The sequence below is a fragment of the Oncorhynchus tshawytscha genome, linkage group LG33 (assembly GCF_018296145.1).
Source record: "Oncorhynchus tshawytscha isolate Ot180627B linkage group LG33, Otsh_v2.0, whole genome shotgun sequence".
NCBI lineage: Eukaryota > Metazoa > Chordata > Actinopteri > Salmoniformes > Salmonidae > Oncorhynchus > Oncorhynchus tshawytscha.
Genome location: NC_056461.1, coordinates 37,737,667 through 37,760,608, shown reverse-complemented (window position 1 = coordinate 37,760,608; position 22,942 = coordinate 37,737,667). Strand labels below are relative to the sequence as shown.

At 43.0% G+C, this 22,942-nt stretch overlaps 1 protein-coding gene across 5 annotated transcripts; it reads right to left on the bottom strand.

Moving 5' to 3' along the window:
- Window positions 1–2,204: 2,204 nt before the first annotated feature.
- Window positions 2,205–12,224, bottom strand: LOC112231409 (CCR4-NOT transcription complex subunit 6). 5 transcript variants are annotated; one of them, XM_024398147.2, is made up of 13 exons: window positions 12,024–12,224; window positions 10,051–10,172; window positions 9,537–9,557; window positions 9,252–9,438; window positions 8,459–8,544; window positions 8,102–8,203; window positions 7,839–7,907; window positions 7,525–7,682; window positions 7,141–7,295; window positions 5,568–5,722; window positions 5,240–5,473; window positions 4,936–5,138; window positions 2,205–4,744 (listed from the first exon to the last, which is right to left on the bottom strand). In XM_024398147.2, exons 2-13 carry the CDS (start codon window positions 10,160–10,162, stop codon window positions 4,532–4,534), a joined length of 1,695 nt encoding a protein of 564 aa, XP_024253915.1. In that variant the 5' UTR covers window positions 10,163–10,172; window positions 12,024–12,224; the 3' UTR covers window positions 2,205–4,531. The 5 variants fall into 5 exon arrangements, with proteins under 5 accessions (XP_024253915.1, XP_024253913.1, XP_042167313.1 ...); XM_024398145.2 differs by lacking the exon at window positions 12,024–12,224 and adding an exon at window positions 11,504–12,005; XM_042311379.1 differs by lacking the exon at window positions 9,537–9,557 and having other exon boundaries at window positions 12,024–12,223.
- Between the last annotated feature and the right edge of the window lie 10,718 nt (window positions 12,225–22,942).

The window sequence follows — 22,942 nt, the reverse complement described above, 5'->3', positions numbered from 1 at the left end:
TTTGGTTTAAGAATTACACAAAAGTAAAACAATGAGCAAAGAAACCAATCATACTACACCTATGTAACACACACATACTTCATGTCAAAGAAACCAATCATACTACACCTATGCAACACACACATACTTCATGTCAAAGAAACCAATCATACTACACCTATGTAACACACACTTACTTCATGTCAAAGAAACCAATCATACTACACCTATGTAACACACACTTACTTCATGTCAAAGAAACCAATCATACTACACCTATGTAACACACACTTACTTCATGTCAAAGAAACCAATCATACTACACCTATGTAACACACACTTACTTCATGTCAAAGAAACCAATCATACTACACCTATGTAACAAACACTTCATGTCAAAGAAAGGAAACGTGATGGATTATGACAATTTCAAACACAAAAACTTAGTGACAACACCATCAGCAATCCAATATAATTAAACAGATACATTGCTTTTGTTAAAAAAAAAAAAAAATTAAATCTGTTTTTCAAGGGACAACAGAAAAGGACCAAGACCGTACCCTCTCCATCAGTTCTCCTGCTTGGTAAAATTCATTAAAAAAAAAAAAAGTCATTTAAAAAAGCCATACGAGTAGCTACGCTAGTGTTCTAGAATAAAGTGCTCATCAAACCTTCAAATAAAATAAACTTCAGGAGAACAGAACAAAACAAACAAGAAAATTGGCCTTGTGAGAAAATATCCATAATTTAAACAGATCATATGTTATACAGTTGAAGTTTACATACACCTTAGCCAAATACATTTAAACTCAGTTTCACAATCCCTGACATTTAATCATAGTAAAAATCACATCTAAGGTCAGTTAGGATCACCACTTTATTTTAAGAATGTGAAATGTCAGAATAATAGCAGAGTGATTTATTTAATATTTGATTTATTTTATCACATTCCCAGTGAGTCAGAAGTTTACATACACTCAATTAGTATTTGGTAGCATTGCCTTTAAATAGTTTAACTTGGGTCAAACGCTTCAGGTCACCTTCCACAAGCTTCCCACAATAAGTTGGGTGAATTTTGGCCCATTCCTCCTGACAGAGCTGATGTAACTGAGTCAGGTTTGTAGGCCTCCTTGCTCACACACATTCTTCAGTTCTGCCCACACATTTTCTATAGGATTGAGGTCAGGGCTTTGTGATGGCCATTCCAATACCTTGACTTTGTTGTCCTTAAGCCATTTTGCTACAACATTGTCCATTTGGAAGACCCATATGCAACAAAGCTTTAACTTCCTGACTGATGTCTTGAGATGTTGCTTCAATATATCCACATCATTCCCTTCCTCATCCTGCCATCTATTTTGTGAAGTGCACCAGTCCCTCCTGCAGCAAAGCACCCCCACAACATGATGCCACCACCGTGCTTCATGGTTGGGATGGTGTTCTTCAGCTTGCAAGTGTCGCCCTTTTTCCTCCAAACATAACGATGGTCATTATGGCCAAACAGTTCTATTTGTGTTTCATCAGAGCAGAGGACATTTCTCCAAAAAGTACAATCTTTGTCTCCATGTGCAGTTGCAAACCGTAGTCTGGCTTTTTTATGGCTGTTTTGGAGCAGTGGCTTCTTCCTTGCTGAGTGGCTTTTCAGGTCGATATACGACTCGTTTTACTGTGGATATAGATACTTTTGTACCGGTTTCCGCCAGCATCTTCACAAGGTCCTTTGCTGTTGTTCTGGAATTGATTTGCACTTTTCGCACCAAAGTACATTCATTTCTAGGAGACAGAACGCATCTCCTTCTCGAGCGGTATGGCGGCTGCATGGTCCCATGGTGTATACTTGCGTACTATTGTTTGTACAGATAAACGTGCCGTTTGGAAATTGCTCCCAAGGATGAACCAGACTTGTGGAGGTCTTTTTTTCTGAGGTCTTGGACTGATTTCTTTTGATTTTCCCATGATGTCAAGCAAAGAGGCACAGAGTTTGAAGGTAGGCCTTGAAATACATCCACAGGTACACCTCCAACTGACTCAAATGATGTCAATTAGCCTATCAGAAGCTTCTAAAGCCATGACATTTTCTGGAATTTTCCAAGCTGTTTAAAGGCACAGTCAACTTTGTGTATGTAAACTTCTGACCCACTGGAATTGTGATAGTGAATTAGAAGTGAAATAATCTGTCTGTAAACAATTGTAGGAAAAATGACTTGTGTCATGCACAAAGTAGATGTCCTAACCGACTTGCAAAAACTATAGTTTGTTAACAAGAAATTTGTGGAGTGGTTGAAAAACGAGTTTAATGACTCCAACCTAAGTGTATGTAAACTCCCGACTTCAACTGTATATCCACTGATTTGCAAAAAAGCTGGACCACGCCACTATTCTGGGTCACAACGGACTGGACCACAACAGACTCAGAGCAATATTTCGGAATAGCACATTATGCCCCCATTTTTACCTTGGTATTTTTTGTACTGCATGTAAGTGGACTTCACACATGGCCTTGAAGTAGAATGCATCAACACTGTAGGTCTAGTAGACATAAACAAAACATAACATGAAACAAAACTTAAAGAGAGAATGGCCTGAGTTGAGGAGTCCGATGGAACCATTTTACACAAGACTTCTTCATGATCGGTTTCCTCCAAAAACAATAGAGGACATGATAAAAACAGACCTAAATACATTAGAGACAAGTGGTGTAGTAGTTAGAGACAAGTGGTTTATAGTGTCATCTGCAAAAAAGAAAAAACATCCCGATAACTCTAAATAACTAAGAGAAGGGGGGAAAAAAACGACTAAAGTCTGATATCTAATAAACCAACGACTCACAATGTTAAAACACTTCAGAGAGAAATAGGAGACAGTTCAGGTGTTCACTGATAGCACTGGCAGTGCCATTTTGAGAAGAGAATCAGTGAGGCTAAAGGTTTCTGGTTTTACCCCAAATGCCAAAAGAGATGTGGCAACAATGCAATAAACCTGCCTCTGTGAAATGCATTCAATATATATTTGAAAAAAGAAAAACAAGTGGTTCATCGGGGAAATGGAACCTGGCTGAGTGCAAATTTCAACAGCGGAAACCTGAAAGAAAAAAAACGATTGTACAAGCTAGACTTTTACATTTCTTTAACGTTAAAATGGAGACAAATTTTGCCTTAAAATTTACAATACAATCATTTTTGCAAAAACTGGCCATACTTACAGGTACAAAATAACACAGCGTATTATGACTTCTGCAGTTCATATACAATCAAGTTGAGTCCAAGTTTCTATATCAAACAAATAGCTATTAGTAATGGAAAGGAATAACCCTGTTTAGAGCGTGGATGTCTTTACAATTGACATTTGCTTACAGCTCTGTCTGTTAGAGCATGTTTCTAGGGGGCTGTCCACCCAGCTTTAAACCATAATGCAACTTAACACAACTTGGCCCCTGACCAATTCTAAATGGCTACATAGTTATGCGGTCAGAGATGGGCTCTCTGGCCTAGGACAACATGTTGGGAAGCTGTCAAGTCAGACTGCCCATTTTCCCTTTTCTAAATCCCTAAGCCCCATCACTAAGGACCACTAATGGTCACTGAATGAATAACAGGTGGTTGTCGTAATATTTGAATATCTGACGCTAGATTCAAATGATGGCTCTGTATGGCACTTGATGTGTGATTAAAAGTAAAAAATGCTTTGAAATATTAAAAAGGTGGTCCCTTAATTTTGCTCTGTTCATATTAGACTATAAAAACAGAGCAGGAGTGAGGTGTTAATCCTGTGTGTCTCGATACGCTACAAGCCGGAATGTGTACATGTATCATCACTGTTACGGCACCATTCCACTTGTAATAGACATTTTACAGCAGTATTTCAAAGAGGTTTGGAAATGCTGTTGTGCCTTAGCTGCACAGAGCGATTGCGCCACTCAGTATAAAATGGAGCCGCTGAGTTAGAGGACAGGATTTTAGCACCTGGAGAGGTGGTCTCCGCATCAGCGAGTGGAAAAACAACATTTGGCCTGCTCTCTCCAGCATCTCCAAACCTGCTACACTGTTCAACACACCTTTATGGCAAGATACAGCAATGCATGGGAATGGATTTGGAGTCGTAGAGGCTGAGACAGACTCTGGTTAAAAACAGGTATATCGGCCTCGTGGGTTTATCTAGTTGATCGGTGGCAACTTGAGATGTACCTGTTCGCTCGGGCTGGAGTGTGGTGACACGACTCCTTCCCTATCAAAATATCTCACTTTTAGATTTGACCATTTGCCACACAATAATTCAACAACTTATCTGTAGGTGATGTAAAAACTGTATAACACCAAGGACTGCAAAGTGTGATATGGCGCGAAAAAAAATACAACATCAAATTGTGCCCAGGAAAGGAGGTAAAGACTTGCCGTGAGCTTTTGCTTCCGTTAAAATCCTTGGGGGGAATGATGGCCGTACACACCCCCCCCCCTCTCTGATTGTACATAGATTTATCCAGAATATTCTTAAATAGACTTTGCAGGAAAAATAGAACAAGATTAGAGCGTCAGCTCCCTCGTGGCTCTGAAAACTACCTGCGCCCTGGCAGGTGGATTCCGTTGACTGACGACGGGCTGGGAAAGAGCAGCTCCAGTTGTGCAAACAGGGAGAAGTGATCGGAGGGGATGTGGGGGTGGGGACAGCCGTTGATATTGTTCTCATGGAGCCAGTGAGGATCCAGGGGACCCAGAACCCCCAACACATTGAGCGTAGGCTGAGAGTAGAAGATGTAGTCAATGATGCCCTGCACAGAGAGGAAAAGCACGTTAGATGGCAATACATTCACATCACCCGGGCTGGAGAAGATTAATCAGCGTGACCCAAGCCTTCATAATAGCCCAGGCTTTTAGAACATTCCAGACAGCTTGACGCTAAATTTACACCAACGCAAAAAAGAACGTGCTACACAGAAGACGGAAGACGTGACAGTCTCACCTTGAAGTGGAAAGTATAGTTGGTGTAAGGCATCAGGCCGTTTTCATAGGCACTCTTCAGCTTGAAGTCGTGGGTGATCCTGCCGTTGGACGTGTCCTTCTTTCCGTTGCAGTTGAAGTTCGTCAAGCTGTCGATGTAGCGCAGCTCCTGAAAGTCTTTGTGGGTGCTGTCCACTCCACCCGAGCTCAGGAACTCCACCACACCTGCAGGCCCGCAAACACACACATACCACCAGGCATTACAAACGTCACTACAGTAGAGCACGCTCACTTATTCAACTGAGCCAGTCCAGTCATCCACTCACCAGAGTCAGGCAGTGAGTTGAGGTCAGCACACAGGACGAGTGGGACGGCGTTGGTCTCCCCGGTGATGGAGGAGAGCTTGAGGCTGCGTGTAGCCTTGTCTACGATGTTCTTCACCTCAGACATGAACATGACGGTCTGGACCACCTTGACGTCTGAGTACGCCGGGTCCCAGTGCATGTGAGCGTTGGCCACCAGGAGGAGCTGTTTCTCCACGCCGTGCAGAGACTTCCCCGCTGGACAAACACACAGCATAACAGCAGCGTTTCTACATGGGAAACATTTAAGCCCTATGGAATTCCCACTGCTTTCGTGTGTGGTGAGACCTACCAGACTGCTCAATCATCTCCTTGCGCACCTCTAGAAGCGCAGCCACACCAATGTTGTCCTTAGTCATGACTCTGTTGAGCATGGCCTCAGAGCCCTCAGAGTTGGCCATGGCCAGCTGGTTGAATTCCACTGTGTGTTTCTGTACCAGGCTGAATCTATACAGTAGAGAGGAGGAGAGTCAGAACAGACCGGTGAGAGGAGAGGCAGAACAGAAAGGTGAGTGCAATCTGCTGCCTCTGGGACAGCTTAAAAAGGCTATTCTGCAATGGCTGAACTTGGAATCATTACACCTCTGAAACACACACACAGGGTAAATGTCATACATACAGTGTCCACACACACTAAGGATACACATTTCAGTAAATGTTCCTGCCGACTAACTGACCCTCAACCAGTTAAGGTTACATGTTTATCAAACAGTAAAATGACATGACCAACAGAAGATACTTTCAGAGATCTGTATATAATGAAGAGATGTTTATTTCTGCCCCCTAATAAAATGGTAGTCGTCCCAAGGCTGGAAGGCAGGTGACAGAAACACATTGGCTTGTTTTGGACAGATTTTGGCGAGAGTGAAACCTCACACTTCCTCTCTTATAATATGCATGCCTATAAGGACCGGACATTTTTAATTAAGAGCTTAAAAATGGAACCATGCAACAATAGCAAGTCTATTGTCTTAGTCAAAAAGCTATAGCCTATTATTGAACATGCAACTGCTGTAATGTAATGAAGCAGCTAAGTCATTTTCAAACATTTACCAAAATGAAATTAGCTGGAAAACACAGTTCTAAACAGCAGACCAAAATGTGACAGAGATGAAACTCTCCACTAGAAACTTAGAGGGGGAATCTACAACAACTAGGATGTGTTGCTAATATGACCAGGATCGTGCCTTTGGCTCCAAGGATAACAAAAGACAGTTGATGTGGAAACCAATGGAACAGGAGAGAAATGCTGGTTAATGGCATCAAGAAGTCTTTATAAGATATTTGCCTCCATGTTTCTATGGAAAGATTTTAAGACATGCCTCATTATATGAAGTAAAGTAAAACGTTCAGCTTTCAGACAATTACTGCCTCAAGCTCACATTGCAAAGTGGTGGGTGACGCGCTGATAGCCTCCCTACCGTTGACTATAGCCTACGCACTCGAATGGCAAGAGGGAGGCGCACTTGATTTACAAGTTGAGATTGACAAATGAAAAAAAGCTCCTTTTGAAATTGTGGCCATCAAAATGTATTTTTATTTTTTACACACGATTGCATTTAGAATTGTTATTTGTTGCGCAATGAATGTTTCAGTCCAGTGAAGAGCTGACAGGACATTCCTCTCCTCAAACTAGTCTTGTATGCTGTGAGTGTGTGATAAGATACATGATGACGAAAGAAAATACACAAGTGACAATTTAATACCTCTAAATTATGCAGATTAAACTATGGACCGATAAGCATGACCGGTCAAACGTATTTTTGGCGGCTAACCGATTAACCGTTGACATCCTTAATACATGTGTGAGTTCACAATCTAATTAGGACTGACAGTTGACAGTTGGCAGCGTGGTGTCAACTCACTTTTCGGTTCTGTAAAATATTGCGCAGCCGTCCACATGCTTGCGGTCGCACTCTGACATGGTCCTGGCACGGGACTTAGGGCTAAAGAAGCCCTCGTAACCTTGCTCCTTCAGCTCTGGCAGGAAATAGCTGTAGTACTGAACTGTTTCCACTTCCTGTTAAGGAAAAACCAGGACAATTCCAGTTAGTGTACATTTTGAAGGTGCATTATTCAAAGTATAGGACCTGTAAACTATGGAACTCCAACCCCCATTCTCATCCAACAGATGTCATTCTAAGGTGACACGGTTGTCCTGCCATCTGATGCTAGACCGATTGTACCACGCACGTGTCATAATTCATTGCAGCGGTCAGTATTAAATCCCAGTGTGTCCGTCTGCCCACCTGTAGGCTGATGATGTCAGCACTGCAGTTCAGGATCTCCTGCATGATGGACTTCTTCCTGAACTCCCAGTTGAGGGCCCAAGAGGGGCAGTAGCTGTACAGCTGGCGAGTGGCGTACTTATCACACAGCACGTTGTAGCACATCACTGAGAACAGGGCTAGCAAAGGACATAGGGACGTAAACAGGAGATTATCCAAGTCTCATTATGGCTCTGAATATGATCAACACACACACACACAAAACAATGTGTGTGTTGATATGAGGCTTTCAATAGGCATTGCAAGTGATTTGTAAGGGTGGATGAGTTTGTTACCTGCTGTTCTTGCCCGGTCCGGCTCGGCCTGAACAATCCATAATCTGGGTGGGGGCTGCTCTGAGCTGACTGAGACAGATAGGGGGAACATGAGTCATCCTGACACTGCTCTTGAATAGGATCATCAAGATCAACTAACTGCCAAGTCATTCCATTCACCCAATGTCAAAGAAAAGCAACTTATTTAATACCTGCTAACTAACATACTCACAATTCAACACAACACAGGAACAACAACATCCATTTCTTGTATTTGGACTCACCTCGTTTAATCCCTGACAGATTGCCCAGAAGGTAGTTGAGCAGTTTCCTTGTGCCATCATGCTCCTGGTAGAGGTTCAATATTTCTTGTGCGAGTGGGTTTCCTGTGGAGGAAACAGAAAGAAAATGAAGACACTACACAGGTTCAAGGATGCAGAATGAAAACAATGCCACATCTCTCATTCTGTGACCTCTACTCTGGAAATCACTTGGCTGAGCAACCAAATAGGCATACACAGATTATTATTAGAGCTAAAACTACACAAGGGAATCCTTAGAGAAAACCCAAGATTTCAAATCCCTATGAATTTAGAAAACCCAAACAACCAAAACTTAAATGAGTATGAAGTGAAGCTTACCTTTTAATCCCAGTGTTTGTAACTGAAACAGTTTTCCAAGCTCAAAAGGTAGAACCCTCAACTGGTTGTTGTTTAAAATAAGTTCCCTGTAGAAGAGGTAAGACAGACGTGTTTTAGGATGCTCGGGACAGAATAAGATTCAGAAAGTAATCAAAGAAGTGAAGGCTTTTGTCAAGTCACCAGAGCTGTAGAAATCCCTCTGAAGTAACACATAACGATCCTCTGTCAATCAATAAGTATCTGTTCAGGTCATTTCCATGTCTGCTCAGCCAGTTACTGAGCAATGTTTCATTGAGGGTCAGGTGCAGAAGAGCGGATACACAGGAGCGATACAAACAAAAATGTCCTTGAAACAGAGTAACTAGCTATTACCAATTTCAATAATAATGAGGAATAAGGATATGCAATACCACACATGGGAGCCTGAAATGTCTCTTCATCCATCTCCTTTATAGAATGTGCTCTCAGTCTAAATTCCCTAGACTCTGAAATGGCAATGTTGACTGAATGAACAAACACACATCATTTCGAATTATAATGGAAACTACTAAGAACAACAGGGGTTGAAGCATGAGAATTGTAGAAAGGGGTTAAATGAAACAGAAACCAGGTTAATTCCAATGCTATTTTGTAAAAGAGGAACATCTAACTCTTCTCTTTAACAGGCCATATCAATAGCTGTTAGCGCATATCATTTCTCATGTGGAAGACAATAACAGTAATGTGGATTTTAGTTCTCCAAACTAGCATCACTTAGTGCACATTGAATTGTTGCCACTGTAGACTGACAGACCTGAGAGACACTATGTCGCCAAGCTCGGCAGGCAGGCTCCTGATCTTGTTGGATGAGAGGTCCAGGTACACCAGGTTTTGAAGTTTGGCAATATCAGGCGGGATACGACAGAGGGAGTTATCGCCGATATGAAGAGCAGTGAGGTGAGTCAACGTCCATAACGAGGTGCTCAGACTCCTCACTTTACCTGCCCAGGCAAGTGGGGGAATGAGGGGACAAGAGAGTCCGTGAAAACAGGAGCACAGAAATACACTACAGTAATTTAAATAGAAATAAAGAACACACCTACTAGGCCACGGGAGGTTGCTGAGGGGAGAACGGCACATAGTGAACAGAGCAAAGGGAATGGCATCAAACACCTGGAAACCATGTGTTTGCTAGACTCCAGTCATTACCCCGAGCCCATTCTCCCCAATTAAGCTGCCACCAACCTCCAGTGCATAGGCTTACGTGTTGGAAGCCTTCAAATCAAATGGTATTTAGTCACATGCACCGAATACAACAGGTGTAGACTTTACAGTGAAATGCTTACTTTCAAGCCCTTAACCAACAATGCAGTTAAGAAAATAGTTAAGGAAACATTTACTTTAAAAAAAAAATAGTAACACAATAAACAATTATGAGGCTATATACAGGTTAGTACAGGTTAGTCGAGGTCATTTGTACATGTAGTTAGGGGTGAAGTGACTAATACATACTAATGCCGTCACCACAATGAGCTTTTTGACATGCGCTAAGCCAAACACTTTCATCTGTATTTGATGCTGTAGCATGTAATGCCGCCCCAACCGGTCCTCACCACTGATTTCGAGCTCAGCCCAGTATGACTTCTTCCCATTGGCTGCCTCCTCAGTGGACATTATCGTGTACATCCGCCTCGGGTCTGGCGGATCATATTTTTCCTTGGGCATCCCTGTAACACTAAACATTTTTTTTTTTAAATACATTGCGTGATCCATTTGAAACCATACCCTCAAAGAGCTATCCTGGAGATTTTGACTCATATGCAAATAGCCTAACACATGAATGCCTAGAACACCTAATATTTACAAACCTGTGAGGGGAAAAAAAACACAAGTCTAAGATAATGCAACTTCAATACAGTACTTTGCAAGTCTGTTTAGACTAAAGTTATTTGAAGAAAGGAAAAACCTGCACTCACTGAAATATTCTTTAAGTTTGTTGTTTTTAACATGGATATAACATGCCTCTCTGTTGCAGCTATTTTTCTCTAGCCTAAAGTACTTACAATTCACCACTTATTCCACAGGGCCATCTCCAAAACATGCAAAGCAGTCGACAACAGTTTTTTTTTTTCAGAAACGAAATGTACACCTCTAGTAAAAACCACTCCGTAGACAGCTGATTCAACCTGCAATTCATTCAGCGCCACAGATTCAGACCCTGTGCCAAATGGTCGTCAGTAGTTACCACAGCCACAAAGTCATGAACCCTATCTACAATTTCTCTTAAAATCTGATTAAATCTCATCCTAACCTTAACCACACTGCTAACCTTATGGCTAATACTAACCTTAAATTAAGATCAAAAAGCACATTTTATTTATATATATTTTTTTACGATAGCCAATTTTTACTTTATGGCTGTGGTAACTAGTGGAAACAGTGCCAAAAAACAAACAAACAAGAGGCTGATGAATGAGCACTCTTAATAAGAGAGCCATAGAAAAACACGTATACACAAATTATTTTGCTTCAATTCTAAAATCAAGACACATCTTAACACAATCAGAAAAACAGATTGACACTGTAAGGGACATGTGTCAAGATGGTACAAACTGCAAGATCCACGTGTTGAGTTTAGGAGCTACCACAAAAGCAAAGACTTAGCTAGCCTAGCTTTCTTAATAATGACAAAAACAAGACCTTCCTGTAAATCACATTTTAACTTCAGGCAAGTTTAGGAGGGGGTTGTGCTGTCAGTAAGCATAAACACACATACCTTACTAACGTTAATTATTTCTGATACATAAAATAACTTGCCATCACGTTGACAGTGTGGCTAACACGTTCACAAACCTTTGTTTCTGACAAATTGAGGTCAAAGACTAATGGATTGCATCTTGCAAGTTGTTTGCAAGCTAGCTAATTTCCATAATAGTTTATTTTTGGCATTGGCTACTGGTTTAGCTAACGTTAGCTGGTAAGTTAAAGTTAACTAATGTCGTAGCATATGCTACCTAAAGTTAATAACCACAAAAAAATAACATGACATCCAAAACAAAATTTCACTTTGTTAGTTCAACACAAATGCAGCTATCTTTGCAATTCGGCTTGATTTGCATACTGGGTAAAGTTTATATACATTGGCTTAATTACATTGAGCCATATGAGCTTCAGAGATAGATAGTTTAGTTAGCTAGCCTTTCGAGTACGTTTACATAACTAGCCAGATATCAGCTATCAAATACTTCAGCCTCCCTCGACTTCTAGATTGACTTCAGAGTCTAGTTAGCTAGCTAACGTTAGTTAACAAAACAGAAACCAATAGTTAAAGTAGCAACGAGGAAATGTGGCTATCCCTCATGGATTAGCACGTTTTGCTATATAGCTGGATAACTAGTTTATATAGTTTGCAACTAGCGTTAGGGTTCTAGCTAGCTACCCATTTTTATGGTTAGCTAACTGGGTTAGCATTCGTGTTGGTTTAGCTGACTGGTATTAGCTATCTAGCTCATACGTCTCGTAAAAGTAACGTTTTCGTACACAAACAAATGCGTATCTATGACTGAGAATATGATGGTTCAGCTACCTGTATGAGCATACCAATCAGCGATGGCGAGTACGTTACGTTTCCTTTGTTTTTCTAATTCACTTTGGGTCAGCTGTTACCCACTGAAGGAAAAGCAGAATCATGGCGTCCGTCAGAATGTTGGTGTGTGATAACGCGCGTCGTAATTGGCCGTTGATGAGACGACCAAGGCCATTGGGCCATTTACTCGTACAACGCCTCCAAACTGTGTCTGCTGGTACAAAACAATACGTAGTTCGCATCAAACACAGTTCCCCTGACTGTAGTGTGCAGTTAGGGGCTGGGCTCCTTTGACCCCGCCCACCGTTTTTGTTGTTGTTGGTCCATCTGAGGTTTGACACACTGAATACAAAAACACACACGATTGTGCAAGGCACACGTTGAATACTAAACATATTTCATTTGTGAAGATCGTAAGAAATGTTATATAAATCGGCTTGCGCTTATGCTTCTAGTTCCAACAGTGCAGTAATATCTAACAAATAATCTAACAATTCCCAACAACTACCTAATACACTCAAATCTAACAAGTGATCTAACAATTCCCCAACAACTACCTAATGCACACAAATCTAAAGGGGGAATGAGAATATGGGCATATAAGTATTTGGATGTGCGATTGCCGAGCGACATAGGCAAGGTCCAGTAGATGGTATAAAATACAGTATATACATGTGATATGAATAATGGATGATAGCGGTGTGTGGCTCGGGTGGTTGTTGTCCTTGATGATCTTTTTGGCCTTCCTGTGACATCAGGTGCTGTAGGTGTCACGGAGGGCAAATATTTTGCCCCTGGTGATGGTTGTGCAGACCGCACCACCCTCTGGAGAGCCTTGCTGTTGAGGGCGATGCAGTTGCCGTACCAGGCTGTGATACAGCCCGACAGGATGCTCTGGATTGTGCATTTGTAAAACTTTGTCAGATTTCTTCAGCCTCCTGAGGTTGAAGAGGCGCTGCGCTGCGCTGTTGCGAAGTTTCTAGAACTGTTAAAATAATGTTTGTGAGTATGACAGAACTGATATGGCAGGCAAAAACCAGAGGAAAATCCATCCAGAATTAGTTTTTTGAGGTCACAGGCCATTTCAATGCTAGCCTATGGGATATACAAATAAATAGGACCCAGATTGTAGTTCCTATGGCTTCCACTAGATGTCAACAGTCTTTAGACAGGGTTTCAGGCTTGTTTCTTGAAAAATGAACAAATAGTTGTAGTTTTTCCAAGGTGTCTCTCATTAGAAAACGAGTCTTGTTGCGCGCGTGAATGAGGTGTGCGCTCTTCGTTATTTATCTTCCCTATTGAACATACTATTCTCCATCTTAAATATGATCATTTATTTAGATATTAGAGTACCTGAGGATTAATTAGAAACATCGCTTGACATGTTTGGACAAACTTTAATGGTAACTTTTTGGATTTGTTTGTATGCATGTTGAACAAGTGGATTACTGAGATCAATGATGCCAACTAAACAGACTTTTTTGGATACAAAGAAGGACTTTATCGAACAAAACGACCATCGAACAAAACAACCATTCATTGTGTAGTTGGGACCCTTGGGATTGAAACAGAGGAAGATCTTCAAAGGTAAGTGATTTATTTTATCGCTATTTGTGATTGTGTGACACCTGAGCTGGTTGAAAAAGAGACTCGGGGGACTTCTACGTCATCTTTACTAAACAACATAAACACAATTAACAATTGAAACGATTAACACAGCAGACAAAAACAAGGTTTGACCAACCGCTTCAACCCTGCCCTTCAAAAGAGGCAAAGATAGTAATTTTGTTGTTGTCAACACATAGAACATCTAATCATCTCTCTGTAACTGGAACATGAATGGTTCCTTGAGGAGAATAATTTCCTCTTCATCCAGGCCATCATACAACCGTAGTTCTTTTAGGGTTGTAATGCGGTCTTCCCCGTCCATCCCAATTACACTAGGGAGGGTAATAGTGCCTTTAAATGTTTGGCGCTCGCACCACCTTGCTGCCTCTAGGGTGTCCCTTAGAAGAACATCTGCTTCCTTGAAGAAAAAGGAAGAATAAATGAAGAGTAGTGCCTCATTGGGTGATCAAGTCAAATTACACCCAACTATCACAATACCACCATGCAAACTAAAGCCACTATTACTAAAGGGTTTTTCAGTGATATCTATAACTACTCAACAAGTTATCTCAAATATTATATCTTGCCATGCATCAAGCCTTCAACATTACACACAGACTATATACCCAGTTCACAGCTCACCGTGCATTTTGTTTTCAGTATCGTCTAGAAAGAAAACAGATTGTTGTCATTAAGTAATGTAAAGGAACCTCTTGGGATATGTGTACAATAATGCACCTTACTTTAGCTAATAGCCTATACAGTACCTGATCCTGTAGAGCTGGATGCTCTGCAGGGGGAGTGGGGGGGACACACGTCTTCTACATCATCCTGAAATATTTTGGAGGGGGGTTAAGTCTTTAAGCATTGGTTTATGAATACCACTCATCATTTGACACCTCCTACCTGTAGTGTGTTTTGTTTTCGCCGCCTTTTTCAATCTTTCATTCTCTCTTCTTCAGACCTTAGTGAGTGAATGACAGACATTAAATATGAACATATATTCAGTACAGTCTGGCTACAGTGAAACAAGTGATTTTAAGGATGCAAATGAAAGGTTTTTATAATGTTCTAGACTGGCGGCATTGGGAATGTTCTGCAGGAGAACATGGCACCACCGTCGCCTAATATGCTGCATGTTTTCCTTTGTGAAAGAAAATCACACAATCGGACGGGTATCCCCAAAAAACTTATATCCACTAGTGATGAGAATTTCAGAATTTATACATACCTCAGTGAAATCACACTGTGCTGTAAGTTAAGAAAGAGTAGGTTGTTAATTTTACAGTTATGATAACAATGATAATAGTAAATAATAACAAAGAATATATATATTTCAGGATGATGTAGAAGACGTGACCCCCCAAGAAGTCACAGCATGTCACATCAGCATCCAGCTCTGCAGGAGTTTGATGTATGAATTGTGTATGTTGTGTAAAAACTGTAGAAAATAGGTACCAAAAAGTGTCAAGATAAATAAACAAGAAAAGTATGAGCAATAACAAGTGTGCTTTGCATGCTACAAGCACAGAAATAATACCTTTTCATGTGTTATAACCACAGAAAATAGGACTAATATAATATAAAGAATAGCCAGCATCTTACCATCAAAACAAACACCCCACAGTACCTTGCTTTGGTAGGAGGGTCATGTCAGGATGAGCATGTAGGAAGGGTAACACATGAGGGAGGAGGATGTCTTCCCTGTAACACACAGCATTGAGATTGCCTGCAATGACAACAAGCTCAGTCCAAAACCGCGACTCGTCAGTGAAGAGCACTTTTTGCCAGTCCTGCCTGGTCCAGTTGTTGCCGGTGATGTATGGTGAGGACCTGCCTTACAACAGGCCTACAAGCCCTCAGTCCAGCCTCTCTCAGCCCATTGCGGACAGTCTGAGCACTGATTGAGGCATTGTGTGTTCCTGGTGTAACTCGGGCAGTTGTTGTTGACATCCTGTACCTGTCCCGCAGGTGTGCTGTTCGGATGTACCAATCCTGTGCAGGTGTTGTTATACGTGGTCTGCCACTGCGAGGATGATCATCTGTCCATCCTGTCTCCCTGTAGCGCTGTCTTAGGCTTCTCACAGTAAGGACATTGCAATTTTTTGCCCTGGCCACATCTGCAGTCCTCATGCCTCCAATGGTTAACAGCCTGAGTGAGTTGCCTTCATTTATCCACCATCGTTGGCTAGTCTACCAAAACAGTGAAAATGTACAATTCCTAATTCTCATGAGCAGTGCAATATTTTCTGGCCCCAGTGGGGGGCAGCAGAAAACAGCAGATGTTTGAATTGGCACTGCTGTGCAATATCCAAGAGCTACCATCAAGAGAAAAACATAAGTGATGTACGAATATGTATATTCTGCATTTTTAACTGCAACATAATGACGAGTTAATTACAAGCCCTGTCAAGTTACAAGCCCATGCACACATACACCTTTTACATAATGTCTAATACATGCTCAGCAAAGTCTGTGATGTCTAACTCATAATTCCTAATTACAAGGGTAGTGAGTTACACAGGAATGTTTCATAGCCATCTGACACATGACATCTGATACATGTTTTGACTCTGGGATTTCGGTAAGGTGCAACGCCGCATGTGTGGGTGGGACTTTTGAGCCTACTCAAGTGCTATTTTAATTCCTCAGGCATCTCTCTCTCTCTCTCTCTCTCTCTCTCTCTCTCTCTCTCTCTCTCTCTCTCTCTCTCTCTCTCTCTCTCTCTCTCTCTCTCTCTCTCTCTCTCTCTCTCTCTCTCTCTCTCTCCCTCCCTCCCTCCCTCCCTCTCTCTCTCTCTCTCTCTCTCTCTCCCTCTCTCTCTCTCTCTCTCTCTCTCTCTCTCTCTCTCTCTCTCTCTCTCTCTCTCTCTCTCTCTCTCTCTCTCTCTCTCTCTCTCTCTCTCTCTCTCTCTCTCTCAGTGTGTAGGAGATTGTCTCAGGGCTGTCTGTCATATCATCCTACAGCAGCACCCATTGCCAGTAGAGCAGGACACAAAAGCCTCAAATTCATCCAGACTGACTGTAGCACAGCATCTATTTTTCAGTTTGCTCATCTCTAGGCACCACCCTAAGCCTCTGATCCTCCACAAATTCTTCTGTTAGATGCGGATAAAAAACTCAGAATATTAGGGCTTCTCTCCTCCCTCTCGACTCAGGCTTTACTCAGCCTTTCACTAATAAACGAGGTTACTCATGGATCCGTTGTGAGTTTGGGATTAAGTACTTTTTAGAGTTGCTAAAGTTTTTGAGAAAAGAGTCACCTTTTTCATTACATTTAGTCTGTGACTTGGTGATTTTTACGGAAGGACCAATCCACATTCCTCTAAAAACAATGACGTTAGATTGTGGATAATGATGTCTGCAATAATAACCATCACATGGACTCCTGAGTGGTGCAGCGGTCTAAGGCACTGCATCTTAGTACTAGAAGCGTCACTACAGACCCTGGTTCGATTCCATGCTTTATCACAACCGGCCTTGATTGAGAGTCCCATAGGGCGGCGTACAATTGGCCTAGTGTCGTCTGGGTTTGTCTGGGGTAGGCCTTCATTGTAAATAAGAATTTGTTCTTAACTGACTTTGCCTAGTTAAATAATAAAAAACATGAAAATCAGACATATAACAACAGAATCTTGAATCAAAGGCAAGTCAGTTCTTCTCCCAGTACTGGAAAGACAGTACCATCGAAGAGCCCTCACTGCTTCTTGGTCATCCTATTTTTCCAACTTAATTATTAAGGAGAATAAGAACAATGAACTTCTTCGACAAAAAGATCCCGATCATTAGAAAGCAAATTATGGAATGCTCTTTGATTCTGCGTATTTCTCCAAAGCTCAGTTGTCCTGAGTCTGCACAACACTGCCAGGACCTAGGATCAATGGAGACACTCAAGTTTTTAAATCCTATATCTCTTGACACATTCATGAAAAAAGTCATGGCATCTAAACCTTCAAGCTCTTTCCAACTAACCTACTGAAAGAGCTGCTTCCTGTGCTTGGCTCTCCTATGTTGAACATAATAAATGGCTCCCTATCCACCGGATGTGTACCAAGCTCCTAAAGACAAATAATGTATACAAAACGCTTCAGTCTGGTTTTAGACCCTATCATAGCACTGAGACTGCACTCGTGAACATAGTAAATTACCTTTTAACGGCATCAGACCAAGGCTCTGCATCTGTCCTCGTGCTCTCAGACCTTTTGACACCATCGATCACCACTTTCTTTTGGAGAGACTGGAAACCCTAATTAGTCTACATGGACAAGTTCTGGCCTGGTTTAGATCTTATCTGTCGTAAAGATATCAGTTCGTCTCTGTGGATGTTTTGTCCTCTGACAAATCAATTGTAAGTTTCTGTGTTCCTCAAGGTTCAGGTTTAGGACCACTATAGTTTTCACTACTTATTTTACCTCTTGGTGATGTCATTCGGAAACATAGTTGTAACTTTCACTGCTACGTGGACGATGCACAGCTGTACATTTCCATGAAACATGGTAAAGCCCCAAAATTGCCCTCCGTGGAGGCCTGTGTTTCAGACATAAGGAAGTGGAATTTTTACTTTTGAACTGACAAAATAGAGATGCTTGTTCTAGGTCCCAAGAAACAAAGAGAACTTCTGTTGAATCTGACAATTAATCTTGATGGTTGTACAGTCGTCTAAAATAAAACTGTGAAGGACCTCGGCGTTACTCTGGACCCTGATCTCCCTTTTGACGTACATATCAATCATATTTCAAGGGCAGCTTTTTTCCATCTTCGTACCGTTACAAAAAAACAGAATATTTTTGTCCAAAAATGATGCAGAAAAGCTAATCCATGCTTTTGTCATTTATAGATTAGTCTTCTGCAATGCTCTAACTTCCGGCTACCTGGATAAAGCACTAAATAAACTTCAGTTATTGCTAAACACGGCTGCTAGAATCTTGACTAGAACCTAAAATGTGATAATATTACTCCAGTGCTAGCCTCTCTGCACTGGCTTCCTGTTAAGGCTAGGACTGATTTCAAGGTTTTACTGATAACTGACAAACATTACATGGGCTTGCTCCTACCTATCTCTCTGATTTGGTCCTGCCATACATATACGCTACGGTCACAAGATGCAGGCCACCTTATTGTCCCTAGAATTTCTAAGCAAACAGCTGGAGGCAGAGCTTTCTCCTATAGAGCTCAATTTTTATGGAATGGTCTGCTTATGGGGCAGCAGGGTAGCCTAGCGGTTAGAGCGTTGGACTAGTAACCGGAAGGTTGCAAGTTCAAACCCCCGAGCTGACAAGGTACTAATCTGTCGTTCTTCCCCTGAACAGCCAGTTAACCCACTGTTCCTAGGCCGTCATTGAAAATAAGAATTTGTTCTTAACTGACTTAACTGACTGGTTAAATAAAGGTAAAATAAAAAAATTAAAAATTAAATATCTGTGAGAGAGGCAGACTTGGTCTTGACCTTAAGTCTTTATTAAAGACTCATCTCTTCAGTATGTCCTATGATTGAGTGTAGTCTGGTCCAGGGGTGTGAAGTTGAACGGAAAGGCACTGGAGTGATGAACCACCCTTGCTGTCTCTGCCTGGCCAGTTCCCCTCTCTCCACTGGGATTCTTTGAGAGCTTTGTGGGCTATACTCAGCCCTGTCCGGGGGTATCGTCAGACAGGGCCACAGTGTCTCAGCCTCTCTGACCCCTCCTGTCTCAGCCTCCAGTATCTATGCTGCAATAGTCTATGTGTCGGGAGCTAAGGTCAGTCTGTTATATCTGGTGTAATTCTCCTGTCTTATCCAGTGTCCTGTGTGAATTTAAGTATTCTTTCTCCCTCTCCCCCCCCACCGGAGGACCTGAACCCTAGGACCATGCCTCAGGACTACCTGGCCTGATGACACCTTGCTGTCCCCAGTCCACCTAGTCCTGTTGCTAGTCCAGTTTCAACTGTTCTGCCTGCGGCTATGGAACACTGACCTGTTCACCAGACGTGCTACCTTGTCCCAGACCTACTGTTTGTCACTACCTCTCTCTACCGCACCTGCTGTCTCTAACAAAATGGTCGGATATGAAAAGCCAACTGACATTTACTCCTGAGGTACTGATCTGTTGAACCCTCTACAACCACTATGATTATTATTTGACCCTGCTGGTCATCTATGAATGTTTGAACATCTTGGCCATTTACTGTTATAATCTCCACCAGGCACAGCTAGAAGAGGACTGGCCACCCCTCAGAGACTGGTTCTTCTCTTGGTTTCTTTGTTGTTTCCAGCCTTACTAGGGAGATTTTCCTAACCACCATGTTTCTACATCTGCATTGCTGGCTGTTTGGGGTTTTAGGCTGGATTTCTGTATAGCACTTTGTGTGATGTAAAAGAGCTTTATAAATACATTTGATTGATCCCAGTATTTCATGTGATTGCATGAGATCCAGGTGGAGGTTTTAAATCCTTTAAAGGGGCCTTCTGCAATTGCTACATTCCTTTTTGGACTTTTACATTTTAAGCAGGTAGCCTAGTGGTTAAAAGTATTGGGCCAGTATCTGAAAGGTTGCTGGTTCGAATCCCTGAGCCAGCAAGGTGGAAAAATCTGCCGTTCTGCCCTTGAGCAAGGCAGTTAACCCCAACAACAACTCTCTCCGGGTGCCATTGATGTCAATTTAAGGCAACCCCCCACTCCTCTCTGATTCAGTTCTGCAACTGACTAGGTATTCACTTTCCAATTGAAGTATATAACTTATAAATGCCTTATTAGCTTAATTCCATTGTCTTACCCTTATCAGAACCTACAATATAAGCTTGTCCCGTGGAAGGGACACTGATCCCGAAGAAGTTTTATAGCAGTTCAGGTGGAAAGATGAGTGTCCCCTGTTTTAATGGGAACACAGACAAAAATGTACAGAGCGAAAGAGGAAAAAGTTAGCATTTTCTGCTGTCTTCCCTCTGTCTCAGCAGCTCACAGCCATCTGATGATTCAGGATAAGTTTAACATTGTAGCTTTCCAAACTTTTCCTTTATCATATTTCTCCTTCTTTGTGCAATGCATATTCATGTCATGACTGCAGGAATGAGTGAATGGAATGATATGCTTTAAAAATAAAACATGTAATGTAAAAATGACCCTTGTTTATTCAACTACAACTTCCTCACTTTCTTTTATTTAACCTTTATCCATCAGTGTCAAATATATTTTGTCATATCTCTTTGTCATATCTCTTTGAACAAAGTCAAAATGTCTTATCTTATACAATATCTCTTTCATATGACAATATGTAATCATGACTAAAACAAAATGCCCACTGGGCACACCATGTCATTTCAATGTGGAGAATTGGGTAATATTTGTTTGAGATGTTGATCAATGAGATTCCAACCTATTTTCACCCACTCAAAAATACAGACAATAGTTTGTCGAATTCCCAACGTGTTATTACTATGCTTTCAACCATCTTAAAGCACAACAAAATTCAAATGGGAATACAATGTCAGATACTTTGTTTATTTAGCTAGGAGACTGAACCCACGTCAGGCAAGGTGGGTGATGTTCTTCACCCGATTCCGTTTTACTTTGTCATATAGACCGGGCTCCCAGAACGTAAAGGCTGATGCACTGTCCCGCCTTTACGACACGGAGGATCGGTCCACCGAGCCTACTCCCATCCTTCCCGCCTCGAGGCTGATGGCACCAGTGGTATGGGAGGTGGACTTGGACATCAAACGGGCGTTACGGGCGGAGCCCGCGCCTCCTCAGTGTCCGGCTGGGCGGAAGTACGTGCCGCTTGGTGTCCGGGACCAACTGATTCGGTGGGCTCACACCCTACCCTCCTCGGGTCACCCTGGGGTGGCAAGGACAGTGGAGGGCCTCCGAGAGAAGTATTGGTGGCCCACCTTGGCTAGGGACGTTAGGGTTTATGTCTCTTCCTGTTCGGTGTGCACCCAGAGTAAGGCTCCTAGGAACCTTCCTAGAGGGAAGTGACAACCCCTCCCCATTCCACAACGGCCATGGTCTCACCTATCCGTAGATTTCCTGACCGACCTTCCCCTGTCTCAGGGCAACACTACGGTTTTGGTGATTGTGGATCAGTTCTCTAAGTCCTGTCGTCTCCTCCCATTGCCCGGTCTCCCTACGGGCCTACAGACTGCGGAGGCATTATTCACCCACGTCTTCCGGCACTACGGGGTGCCGGAGGCCATCGTCTCTGCTCGGGGGGCCCCCAAGTCACGTCCCAGGTATGGAGGGCGTTCATGGAGCGTCTGGGGGTCTCGGTCAGCGTGTCCTCCGGTTATCACCCCGAGAGTAATGGGCAGGTGGAGAGAGTGAACCAGGAGGTGGGTAGGTTTCTGTGGTCGTATTGCCAGGACCGGCTAGGGGAGTGGGCGAGATACATCCCCTGGGCTGAGATGGCCCAGAACTCACTATGCCACTCCTCTACTAACGTTCCCCCATTTCAATGTGTGTTGGGGTACCAGCCGGTCCTGGTACCATGGCATCCAAGTCAGACCGAGGCTCCTGCGGTGGAGGAGTGGGTTCAGTGCTCCAAGGAGACCTGGGGGGCCGTCCAGGAATCCCTCCAACAAGTCAGTGGACAGCAGAAGAGGAGTGCTGACCGCCACCGCAGTGAGGCCCCCGTGTTTGTACCGGGGGACAGGGTCTCTCGACCCGAAACCTACCCCTCCGCTTGCCCTACCGGAAACTGGGGCTGCAGTGTGTAGGGCCCTTCAAAGTCCTGAGGAGAATAAACAAGGTGTGTTATCGATTACAACTCCCTTCCTATTATCGTATTAACCTCTCGTTTCATGTGTTTCTCCTCAGGCCGGTGGTAGCTTGTCCCCTGCAGGACAGTGAGGTGCCGGAGGTCCCTCCTCCCCCTCTGGACATCGAGGGGTCCCCGGCGTACACGATACAGGCCATTCTGGACTCGAGAAGCCGGGTGAGGAGCCTGCAGTACCTCGTGGACTGGGAGGGGTACGGTCCGAAGGACAGGTGCTGGGTACCGGTGGGGGACATTTTGGATCCGTCGATGTTGAGGGATTTCCATCGCCTCCATCCGGATCGCCCTGCGCCTCGCCCTACGGGTCGACCTCGAGGCAGGTGTCGGCGCGTCAGGGGGGGGTCACGACTCCTACCGAAGGTGGCTCCCCTTCCCGTTCGGGTGGCGCTCGGTGGTCGTCGTCACCGGCCTACTAGCTGCCACTGATTTTTTTCCGCCCCCTCCTTGTCTATTTATTGGTTACACCTGTTGTTAATTAGGTTATTAGTTGGGCTTTATTAGCCAGCCGGTCCGCCTGCTGGGTGTGCGGGATTGTTCTATGTGTACTTGTAGTGCACGCATGTC